The following is a 12,987-nucleotide window of genomic DNA, read 5'->3' as shown; positions in this document are numbered from 1 at the left end:
GTCACTCGCGAACTTATAATTACTCGCAAAATCTTTTGAATTATAATAAATTGTGTTACTTATGAATAAGAAGGACCAAATTAATTCGACACTAAAATATATAAAAATATGAACAAAAATCACTGGGACGAAAAAAATGTTGTTGAACGACAGTAATATGATGAAAGGAAACATTTACTGTATATTAATTCGACACATGTACAACATAAGCTCGGCCACCAGTAAATAGGTTTGTTTAAAGTTTACTTATTTCTAAATTTTGTTTATTTCTGTGTGAACACGTAGATGTTTTTCTCTCATGTTTCTATCAAAATTTTATTGTTTTCTCTATGGTGTATATTTCTACCATTTTTTTACATTCGTGAATGTCAAGTGTCATGAAGAAATTTTTTGTATTTTTTTTTCAAAAGATCTTTAATTCAACCTTCTTAATTATTGCATCTTACATTCTATAAAATTGTTTTAAAAAAATTGTTTTGAAGAAACTACTCTGTTCGAGATTGCGTTCTGTTCTGTGTTATTTGTTTTGCAGTTATATTTTACCATTTTAGTAATATATAAATATTCAAAAGGGTTTTGTGCTTCGTTTGTATGTCAAATTTTGTAATTTTTTTTGGCAAATATATGACCACAATACACAAATCATGTAGCAGTTCATAAACCAAATTCAAATTGAAAATCAAAAGCACCACGGGTAGTTTGGCGCTTATTCTCTATTCCTTTTCTCTGTATATAAACTTGTGGACATTATTTGTGTTGTAAAATTAATGAGTTGCGTTCACTATTGGTTATGTCTATTGTGCAAAAACAATGTCACTCCATAGCGGAAATGAATCTTGAAAGGAAAAATTAGAATATCATTGTTTAAGTGACGAGGATATGGTTCGTTAAAGATTATACTAAATCAAACCTCTATTTTCAATGAAAATTGTACTATAAGATAAAGAGGCATAGTACAATACAAACTATTCACAAGGTATTTGTACTTACAATATCTATCTGAAAATATGACTGTAGGGTGTCTTAATTCATGTCTCGGTAAGACGCACACTCATATAGAAATTCAAATCTGAAATCAATGAGGACAAAGTTTACTTCATCCAATAATTCAGTGTTTCTGATAACAATGATTTATAAAACTACCACACACAACTATAAAATAAACTTTCAATATGGAACGCAAGTTATTTTAGTTGGTTGTAACTTAGTCCCCAAAAAGAAACCTTAATAAATTCCTTTTTCTACCACCACTGGTCATGGGTTTGATATTAATTATTTAGTTGGTACGTACAATTATTACTCTTTAACATTTAGTTTATGTTAAATGAAATATAATATTAAGGATGGAAAAAAAAGGCTAGGCATGATGGGCTAGCACGACCAAAATATTCAGGCCAAGATAGTGTTTAAAAGGGTGTTACTCCCTACACCACTCCACTTTGCTCCCTGTACCACCACATTTTTCTAAAATTCCAAAACTATCCTTTATATTTTAAAATATCCTACACCCCACCTCTTTTCTTCAACGGATGTCAACATCCGTTGAAGAAAAAATTCTTCAACGGATGTGCCACATCCGTTGAGTTTTTTTTTTTTAATTTTTTTTTTTTTAATTTATTGTATTTTAAATTAATATATAAATATTATTTAATTTTTTTAAAATTATTACTTAATTATTTATAAATTAATTTTATTTTATTTAATAAAATAATTATTATTAATTTTAATTTATGTATTATTATTTAAATAATAATTAAAAAATTTGTTATAAATATATTAAAACGGATGTGGCGACATCCGTTACCTTTTTTGTTTTTTTGTTTTTAATTTTTTATATTTTAAATTAATATATAAATGTTATTTAATTTTTTAAAAATTATTATTTAATTATTTATAAATTAATTTTATTTTATTTAATAAAATAATTATTATTAATTTAATGTATATATTATTATTTAAACAATAAATAAAATACTTTTTAAAAATTTATTAAACGGATGTCAACATCCGTTGAAGGTGAAACGGATGTTGACATCCGTTTTATAGAAGGGCAAATTAGGTATGGGGAGGTGCAGGGAGGTTGGTGGTGGTGGAGGGAGCAACTCCCTGTTTAAAACTCGGGAGTCCGTACCAACCAAGCACGCCAAGTCTGGCAACCCGATAAGTTAGTCCACGGGTCAAGTCAGACTATCTCAACAATCCAGTTTCATTAACAGTAACACAACCCAACTTCCCTCCACCGTTAATACAACCCTACATTCTCCTCTCATCTCTATTATTCTAATTGTTTGTTGTTTTATGTAGATATAATTGGAATTTTGATCCCGTGTTGGACTTAAAAGAGAGATTGACAAAGTTGGTAAGAAGACAAACTCATTTCCATTAAAGCTTGACAGGAGAAAATGGAGACCAGCTAGGCAGGAGACAACCTTAGTAAACTCGATAGGAGACAAGCTCGACATGAAAAACGTGGAGACAAGCTCAATCCATATACAACATAAGGTTAGCCCACCAAAAATTCTACTATTTCTTTTTCTTCTTTTTTCGTTGACCACCATACATATATTTGCATGTGGTATCTCTTTGGTGCATATATGTGCATATATCTACCATTTTTGTCACAATATTTGACTATCTCAACTATCATGAAGAAAGTTATTGTATTTTTTGCTAAAGATCTTCAATTCAACCAAACCAGTTTGACACTCATTTAGACCAGACCAAACCAAACGACCAATCCGACAATCATCCATACCAAAGTAAAACAGTTTGACAATTATGACACTAACAACTCGACACGCATCCAAACCAAAGTACAACAGTTCGATAGCTATAACAATGACAAACTAACCGTCATCGAAACCAAACATAGAAATATTGATGATATTATATTTGGTAAGAAAAAAAATTAAAACTAAAAAATCAACTTACCTGGTCGACAATGACAAGTTATAAATTACAATCCAATTTCAAGTGTTCTTAATAAAAATAGAAACATTTGTCTTAAAAGAAATCGCACGGGTCAAAATTAAAGTATAATTATTTAAAGTAACACATTACATCCTTCCCAGCACTCAAACATTGAATCCAATTTGCCTGGTGCAGGAATTAATGCATCCATCAACAAACCTAAATTTATATTTTCATGCACCAATATTTTTAATAAAAAATTAACAATTTCAATAATGGAAAAAACATAAAAATTGACTTTATAAGTAAAGGAAAAATAACTTTTTTATAAACTAGGAGTAACTTATGGATAAAACTAAAAATTTAGAAAAAAATTATTTTAGAGATTTTTCTCACGCAGAAAGAGTTTATAGCGAAAACCGCTTCTAGCAAATTCATAAATAAATATGGAATTCTTCTAGTACATAATATAATTTTTGAAGTATCTGAGACCTAGTTTTGTACACTAAACTATTTATACTGAAATAGGAGAGTGCAGAAATAATTATCCATCGTGAATGTTAACAGTCACTGTTTCACCAAGAAGAAAACAAGTTTTGGAGTATTTCATCCAAAATCCATTCCAAGCTATAGAAAAAACAATGAAGGTAGTCCTTGCTAGAGTTGCACAGTGTTTGGTGTAGTGTGTGTCTCCTTCACCAAATGTTTCCTTAAGAACAAGTTGAACATAAGAATCAAAAATCTAAGGGCAAAGGGCCCAGCAGCAGCGATAAGGACAAAGCGTAAACGGATAGCATCCTTTGGAGAGACTGCAAAAATGGCTGATCCATAACTCACAGACATCGAAACAGTGGCTGCCCATATCTCCAATTGGAAAGGAAACTTGTGTGTCAGTGACAGAATGATGAACATGGAATTAGCAAAGGCCAAAGTGTTGAAGATGAGGAAAACATAGTAAGCTTTTGTATCCAAAGCATATACTGCCTCTCCTGCTTTTTTATCACCCTCAGTTTGTTGCCACACTCCACCGGGAGGATTCACTGCAGCCTGAAATGTCACTGCAGCAACCAAAGTAAACACGATTAGAAGAATGTTTCTTGTGTCGGTTGCTGTGTCTCTTCTTTCTTCATACTGAAAGTATCTTAGCCAATTCTTCCCTGTGCCTGGAACAGTAACCATTTTTTTTTGTTGTCTAAGATTATTCAAGCTGCTTAGTTGAGTGTCGTATTTATAGACTATATTTCAGGTTGGAAAAATCAAAGAGAAAAGTAGTGGTGTTAATTTTCTTATTGGAGAAATTTGATATTGAATTTGGCAGCAAACAAAATGTGGAAATAGGAAGTTCCAATGTACACGCCTTGCAGAGGAACCGCAGAATAGGGATAGAGTTTACCAAAATTCTTATAGTACGAAGAGTGGATAAGAATAAGACAAGTAATGGAAAACACATGCTACGTATGAATGGAACTATCCTCTAGCAATGATTTTTCTAAGGTTTACCAAAAGTCTTCTGGTAAGGACAATAATTTATATGAAAATGATTAATTAAGAATCTGAATATTCCTTCAAAGTGACCCATTGGTTAGAAATAAATAATTTAAATTAATATAAAAATTATAAATACTTTATTTTAATATTTTGAATCAAAGATGATGTCATGATTTAAATAATTTTCTTTTATATTTAAGAGATCTAAAAGAGAAAAATTGTTAAAACCAATTTATTTTAGACTTGTTCATCACTATTTCTTGCCCACTATTTTAGACTTGTTCATTACTATTTCTTGTCTGTCTTGTTGTTCATTAGTGACTCCAACAAAAATAAAGTAGGTTGGATTTTTTTAAGATTTAATGAAATCAAATCCAATACAATTTTGTCTGAGGTGGGGGATAGGTATTTTTCCTCTATCTTAATATTTTATTCCATTACCACCATAATATATATATATATATATATATATATATATATATATATATATATATATATATATATATATATTCTGAATATAGTTTCAAAGTGATTATGGATTGAAAATTTATTATATGATGCGAATGAAAGGAAACAATATACGTGTGTAAGAAGAAAAACTGGGTTTTATATGATGAAAGAGTATTAAGTAAAAAAACAACTATTAAATATCATTAATAATTAATAATAATAATAATACAATGATAACTTATTTTATTTTATTATTATATTAATTAAGTGTATATTTTTTATAATAAATTATTCAAGTATTAAATAATATAGTTTGTTTGTTTTTTATAAGACTAAAAAAAGTTTTAAAATAAAAAAATAAAATTTAATTCACCTAATTTAGTTTAAATCAATTATAAATTGGAATAAAATAAGTATGTTAATACAAAAAATTATTGCATAGCATAAAATTCTTCTAATGATTCAGTAATAAGTGAAGTTTGTCCTAAAGTAATTATGAGTGTGTATCTATTATACCTATATATAACTGAAATTCTCCTTCTCTATTATATAAATATTTTAAATTTTATCTATTTTAAACTAAATTTTTATTTTCTAAATGATTATCAATTTTAATTTACGTATTTTTAAATTAAAATAATTATTTTATAATTTTAGTATTTTGAATCATTATTTATTTAAATTATTAAATTAATTATGTAAAGGACACATGTATTTCCACGTGTATATAAAGCTAATATTCATATTTCTGAAACGGTGTCGTAATGCTGGGTTAGTTACCTTTAGAAGTTTAAAACCCTAAGCCACTCACCGAAGAGAAGCCGCCGCCTTCTTCACCGCCACCGTTCCTATTCTAGCTAAAATTTTCCATTGTTCTCGCTCTCACTCTCTTTCTCTCTCTGTCTATCTCTCTCGCATACACAAAGCACGGTGCTATCCTCAGTGGAACAACGTTGTATCAATCTCAAAGAAGTAAAACCACACAGAAACAATGGCTGGTGGTCGATTCCGCGAACTGATGAAGAAATATGGCAAAGTGGCTCTCGGCGTTCACCTGAGCGTTTCCACAGTTTCCATTGCCAGTCTATACGTCGCCATAAAGAACAACGTCGACGTCGAAGCCATTCTCGAGAAGTTCCACATGGGTGCCGTCTCCGACCAGAAAAACCCTAACCCTAACGACGAAGACGCCTCTCAACCTCCTAAGAACCGGACGGCGCAGCTCGCCGCCTCCGCTGGCGGAGCCTTCACGCTTGCGATCCTCTGCAACAAGGCGCTGTTCCCCGTGCGCGTTCCCATCACCGTCGCGCTCACTCCCCCAATCGCAAGGTTCCTGGCGCGGAGGAACATCGTCAAGAGCGGTGTCTGACCTGGATTCGGTGCGTGGTGTATTCTTCTTTCTTGTGACGCGGATCGTGAGATTATATTTATATTAGTATACCTTGTTGCATGGATGGGTTTTTTGAGACCTGAAAGTGGAATAACAAAAGGGTTTTACTTTTCTAAGAACTAGTTTTTCTGCTTAATAAAGGTCCTGGTATATACTTAGTTTAATTCATTGGGTTGGCTGGAGTAATCGAGTGGACAAAACTTACGTGCAATTCTAAAAGGTCATTTTGATATTGTTCTATCATCAGAATGGGAGTCTTAGTTGGAAAGAAATACACACAAAAACTAATATAAGTGTGATGATTTTGAGGGATAGGTTTGTGTGTATCTCTCATCAACTTAACTTACCCTGTACTAGAGAGGATACACTCTCCTTATGTAAAACTTTTATTGTGCAACTCAATGCAAACTTTTATGATGCAAATTGCCAACTTAAAGTTCCATTGATGTTAGAGGTTATCGCCAAAGGCACTTACAAAATTTAGTCTGTTTTATCCTTTCAAAATTTTCTAATTGGTTAAAATTACGTTTTTATACTTTGTAACAGTGAGAATGATGAGACATGTAACTTGTGTCTAGTTCGTTTTCATGGTTTTAGAAGTAAAATTGGAATAAGGAATAAAATTTTGAATTAATGAATTTGCTTTTCCACATAGCATTGTTTCAGGTAAATAGAGAGGGAAGAAAGGGAAAAGAAGTAGATGGGATAGAAATACCAAATCAGTGTATAGGCTTAGGTTTATTTGTGATGAGAGCTGGATATATGGTGATTTTTTATCCCAAGAATGTGGATAGTTTAGTGGACATGATTATAAAGATTATTTGATCGTTACGGGTATAAGATCATTTGATTGCTACTTGATTAACCCTAAAGTATTGTATTTTGAGTTTAAACTGTTGCATTTTGTGTCCTGCTTTATTTTGGACTGAGATGGTACCGGCGTATTGAAAATGAGTAGTTCTTGCACTCTTAGTCCATATGGAGTAGGAAATTTCCCAAGATGCCGACTAATTGATATATCCTATCTTTGATTGAATTCAGCATCCAATCCTTGGATGAATGTGGAGTTTATCAGGGTGACCTTTAGGTGATTGAAATTGAGATAGGTCAAATGGTGTATACAGTAAGAATGTTCTTCTTGTCCTGAATAGAACAGTAATATCATATCATATGCTCATTTCAATTTAGCCAACAATAAGTATCCTCAATTGTTAAGATGATCACTATTTTTTGAAACCTTGTCATGGTTTATTTGAAGGTATATCTATGGTGCAATTGTTCCTTGTTCACAAAACCTTGGTATGATGGTTACATGAATAGCTGTTTTGCCAAATCTCTGAACTATTTTGATTGACTGAAAATATGCTATGCTCTCCATCTTCTGTTGGATCATATTCTCAGATGGCAACTCACCTCGTTAACACACATAAAACAAACACTTCATCTCATCAACACGAGCCAATTGTTTAACTTCCTTGGGCAGAAAATTGTTTAATATTATGTCATATTAAGGCCTTAGGAGCCATATTTTTGGGCTTAGGGGTGGGTTGTGAAGGACTTAGCTGAAGCATTCAGCACAAGTTTGAATTGATTTTATTTTTCCATTAGTAACTTTATTTGATTGTATTGTTTTTCTATGCTTTCAGGGGAAAAATGACCTAGCTACACTAATTCATTCTAATATAAAACTATATATTCTCATTCAAGTGGGGGGTTATGATGACTCATGAGATTTCAGATGCTTTGTAGATTTAGAGTAGCATTGAATCCAAGTTGTTTCATAAAAAAAAAAACAAAAGGACTGGAAGGATGTTAAAGAGTCTTTAATAAATTGGATTTTTCAATTTAATTAAAAGTATAGTAAAATGTCTAAACTCCTTGATTTTTTATTTGCTTATTTTGTCCAGATTGAGTATGCTATTTTATTAAGGAGGCTCCTTTCAGTTAGCCTCATTACCTTTTTGGCACTTTTGATTAATTCAATCCAATGTATATTTTATAATTAAAAAAATATATTTTGTATTAATAACACAACTTCTTAATTTAATAAATAAGCTTTATCTAACACAATATTATATGTATATTGGCATAATTTATCTTAAAAATATGCTACAAAGCATAGTTTTGTTTTTGTTGTATATTTTTTAATTATATAATTTAACTATACATTAAAATCAAGAAATAATGTTCTGGACATGGCTAATTATATGATCGTTTTAGTTTAATTAATAATTTTGAATTAATACGTTAACTATATGAGGGGAGTTATCATTTATAAGTTAAATATATTTTTTATTTTAAGTGAAAATTGGAATTAGTTTTTTTAAAACTTTGGACTAACAGTGAATAATTTTAATTTTTACTGAAAATTAAAGAATAAAAAATATATTTAATTTTATTTATAATAATCGTGTTTTTGAAATTGTACATTGTCAAGTATTAAGTTCAGTTTTAAATGATTGAACCATTTGAAGCAAATTCATATAAAACTAATTTAAGTTACAAATTTGAACTAATCTAATTGGTCTGGATTGTCATATCAGTTGGGTTTATTAAAACTGATGAACAATCCTATAAATTAATATAATATAAAATAAATTGTAACATTGTTTTATTCATAAACAAAAAAATGTAGTCACACGCCGTATGTTTACGGATAACAACGCCTAGACATGACTTTTTAACAAAAAGGGGTTAATTTTTGTTCAAAATTATTAATATAGATTCTTTTAAAAAAAATACCATTAAATTGCGTTATATAAACATGATTATATTTTGAAGAAGTCGTCATGTTTATAAACGACTTTATTCTGTAAAAGTAAGTTGTGCAAGGAGGAGAAGAAATGGCAATTAATTACATTGAAGTTAATAATAACTTTAGTTTAAAATCAATTACAAATCGTAAATGTCAATTACACTTAAATCGTCAATTAGAGTGACGACTTTCGTTTAAAATAAATTTTTTGCAATCTTGGAGAAAAAACATGAATATTTGTAGAAAAATCTTTACTTGTTCTTTTTAACTAAGTGAGAATTTTCATACATAAAGATTTTCACAAGTGAATAATCTTAAAATCAATTGTCATGTAAACAAAATCTATACACATGACACAAAAAATCTATTGTTTAAGCTCTTGGAATCAATGAATTAGGGTGAAAACTGTGTTGGAGTACACTCTCTGTTTATAAATAAATATGTAAACATTTTAAACATTTGGTAAAAATTCAAATAAAAAATTTAGGCTTAATAACCTATTTTATCCCTAATTTTGCTGATTTTTCTCAAAAAGGTCATTCGTTTGAAAAGAGTATCAATTTGGTCCTCGCTTAGTAAATATTGCGTCAACATCGTCTTTTCCGTTAAATAGAAACAAACAACGTTAATGGATTGATAATCTGGCAAAAGATAATGGTAACGTGTCATTTTTAAGGTTATATGTGTGATGACGTGTTAAGTAATTAGAGGTTGAGGTGGATAGTACAGACTCTGGACCTACAACGCAATTAAAATTATTATTATTATTTTTGGTTTAATAGCTTATTTTGTCCCCGGGTGAGTTGTGTCAATTAGATTCCTCCTTTTAAAAAGGTGTCAATTGCATCCTCACTTGTTAAAAATTGTCTCAATCAAGTCCCTTCTGTTAAATACTCACAAAGTGTTAAATTTTGTTTCTCTCTCTTCTGCTTTTTTGTGTAAAGCAATTTGTCCAGTATTTTTTTCTCTGCACCTCTGGATAAAGTGATACAAAATAAGTAAAAAATTGTTTCTATAGTTTTTTTTTGGAATTACTACTTTATTATTCTTTTATTGTATGTTTTGATGGAATTTTGATGAATACGTGGCAAGATCTGGAGCCCGCTATGACGAAGGCGCTGACAGAGGATGGGATTTTGGGACGGTTTACAAAGGAAGAGGAAGGAAGAGGTGTACGCGGTTGGACCGTTGGTGAGAAGGGTGGAGAAGAAACAGGAGGATGGAAAGAAGGGTGACGTTTTGCAATGGATGGACGAGCAATCGGCTGAGTCGATGGTCTACGTGTCGTTTGGGAGCGGTGGGACAATGTCGGGGAACCAAATGAGGGAGGTGGCGTTGAGGTTAGAGCTGAGCCAACATAGGTTTGTTTGGGTGGTGCGGCCACCTTGCAAAAGTGACGCGAGTGGCGGTGATGCTGCAATGAGTTACTTGCCGAAAGGGTTTCTGAAAAGGTCGGAGGGGGTGGGGGTTGTGGTTCCCATGTGAGCCTCGTAGGCCAAGATCCTGGAACATCCTGCAACGGGGTGAGAAGGGTGATGGAGGATAAAGAAGGTGTAGGCATGGGGAAGAAAGTGAAGGAGCTTAAACTGAGCGGAGGAAAAGCGTTGTGTATGTTATTGGATATATAATTCAAGTCCCTAGTTTATAAGTTAGTTAGTTATTTTTGTTACTCATTTTTACAGTTAGTTTTCTCTTGTATAAAAACACTATTCTTTCATTTTGTAATATACTACTGCATATCTTCTTTCTCTCTGTTTTTCATATACTCCTTAATATTTGTACCACTGCTATACATTTTTGTTTCCATTAGTGGTATCGGTTAGCCTAGGTTCTTGAAAAAGAGACGTAAGGTGTTTGAGTGTTTGGTTCAGTGCGGTTAACCAAGAAGCGTCTAAAGAAGAAGGCTCTTGAAGCAAAAAGTAAGCGTTGATGGCAGATTTTTCCACGACAAATCTTCCTATTCTAACCGAAAAGAATTCGAGTAGATGGAGCACGCAAATGCGGGTGCTGTTTCGGGTACAAGGAGTCAGCAGCGTGATAGAAGGGGTGGAGTCTGCAACTGAGTTTTGTGGCACAGAAGATCAGAAGGCGGAGATTAGTAAGAAGGACGATAAGGCTCTTGATCATTCATCGGTGTGTAGATGATACACACTTCTAGAAGATCCAAAATGCGAATACGGCGAGGAAGGCTTGGAATATTTTGGTACGTTGTCATGTCGGCGGAAAGAAAATCAAGAAAGTACGGCTACAAACTTTGCGGAGGCAGTACGAATTGTTGTAAATGGAAGATGGTGATAAGGTCAATGACTACTTCAACAAAGTTTTAACGATTACAAACCAAATGAAGAGCTGTGGGGAAGAGCTTAGTGATGTGTTGATTATGGAGAAAATAATGAGATCATTACCTCGGAGATTTGATTTCATCGTTGTTGCTATTGAAGAATCTAAAGATCTTGAAAAGATAAAAATCGAAGAGCTTCAGAGTTCTTTGGAAGCTCACGAGATGCGGCTTCTTGGTAGAGATCCTGTCAGAGCTGATGATCAGGCATTAAAGGTGCAACATGTTAGAGGTGATGGGAAGAAGAAATTCAAGACTTGGAAAGGTAAATCCAATGTACCAGGTAAATGGAAGAATGATAATTTGCACAAAGTAGATGGAAGAATGATAATTCTGTACAAAGGAAGTGGAAGAATGATGGCGTTGAAGAACAAGAGGAAAGAGGTGATTCTGCATAAAGCATAGGAAGAGACAACAAATACTACAAGAAGAAAGACAGAAGAAATATAGAGTGTTTTACGTGCCATAAGATGGGACATTTCTCCTATGAGTGTTATTTCAACAAAGGTAGACAGTTGAAGAAAGATCAAAGCAAGCAAGATCATTTTGTAAAAGACGAGTCTGACTCAGAGCCATTAATCCTTATGGTTACAACTTCTTCAGAAAGCGTTGCTATGTCATACCAAACAAACAAATTATGGTATCTGGATTCAGGATGTTCAAACCACATGACATACAATACAGAGTGGCTTATTAATCTGAACGAAAGAAAGAAAAACAGGGTCAGAGTTGCCGATGATAGTACATTGAAGGTTGAAGGGATCATAAATATTATCATAAAGCAGAAGAATGGACTGAAGGCTACGATAGAAAATGTTCTTTTTGTACTAGAGATAAATGCAACTTGCTTAGTCTGGATCAACTGGTAGAGAAAGGTTTCACTGTGATGATGGGCAATCAAGGAAAAGTGGAAGTGTTTGATAAAAACAAAAGGCTAGTCCTGGAAAGTAAGATTTCTAAGAATTGTACCTTCAAGGTTCATATGGATATAATTGAGAATCTGCAGTGTTTATCTACATGGAAGTGGATGAGAATTGGAGATGGCATCTGAGATTCAGACATCTGAATTTCAGAGATCTGCAACTGTTAAGCAAAAAGGTGATAGTTTCTGGGTTACCAGATATATTTATACCTCAGAGAGCTTGTGAATCTTGCATCATAGGAAAGTAAACGAGAAGACCTTTCAAAACGCACTTGAAGATGAGGTCTAAAGAACGTCTTGAAGTAATTCATTCAGATGTGTGCGGTCCACTTGAGATATCAACACTAGCTGGTAATCGATACTTCGTTACATTTATAGATGAATACAGTCGTATGATATGGGTATACTTCATAAGACTGGAAAGTGAGGTTCTAGAAATTTTCAAGCAGTTCAAGAATCGTGTTGAAAAAGAAATTGATAGGCAGATAAAGCTGATCAGGACAGATGGTGGAGGTGAGTATACGTCGCGTGAATTTGATGAATTTTGTCAGGCACAGGGAATAGCACATGAGATTATAGCCCCTTATACACCACAACATAACGGTTTGGCCGAAAGACGAAATCGAACAATAATGAATATGGCCAGATGTTTGCTTAAAGAGAAGGGCGTATCGCGTGAATTGTGGGGAGAAGCGGTGGCAACAGCTGTGTATGTACTGAATAGGTGTCCTACA

The 12,987-nt window shown here is 32.6% G+C and overlaps 3 protein-coding genes across 3 annotated transcripts; 2 read left to right on the top strand and 1 right to left on the bottom strand.

Moving 5' to 3' along the window:
* Positions 1-3,443: 3,443 nt before the first annotated feature.
* On the bottom strand, positions 3,444-4,138 carry LOC124849164 (uncharacterized). Its single transcript, XM_047327051.2, has one exon. It carries the CDS (start codon positions 4,087-4,089, stop codon positions 3,568-3,570), a length of 522 nt encoding a protein of 173 aa, XP_047183007.2. The 5' UTR covers positions 4,090-4,138; the 3' UTR covers positions 3,444-3,567.
* Positions 4,139-5,617: 1,479 nt separating this feature from the next.
* On the top strand, positions 5,618-6,689 carry LOC148202386 (uncharacterized). The gene has a single exon (XM_088108668.1). It carries the CDS (start codon positions 5,840-5,842, stop codon positions 6,215-6,217), a length of 378 nt encoding a protein of 125 aa, XP_087964794.1. The 5' UTR covers positions 5,618-5,839; the 3' UTR covers positions 6,218-6,689.
* Positions 6,690-11,274: 4,585 nt separating this feature from the next.
* LOC148202385 (uncharacterized) lies at positions 11,275-11,736 on the top strand. The gene has a single exon (XM_088109606.1). It carries the CDS (start codon positions 11,275-11,277, stop codon positions 11,734-11,736), a length of 462 nt encoding a protein of 153 aa, XP_087965732.1.
* Positions 11,737-12,987: the final 1,251 nt, after the last annotated feature.

This window comes from Vigna umbellata, chromosome 3 (assembly GCF_029865625.1).
Source record: "Vigna umbellata cultivar VRB3 chromosome 3, Vumbellata_1.0, whole genome shotgun sequence".
NCBI classification, from domain to species: Eukaryota; Viridiplantae; Streptophyta; class Magnoliopsida; order Fabales; family Fabaceae; genus Vigna; species Vigna umbellata.
The sequence above is the reverse complement of the archived record's forward strand: the minus strand, read 5'-3'. Positions and strand labels throughout refer to the sequence as shown.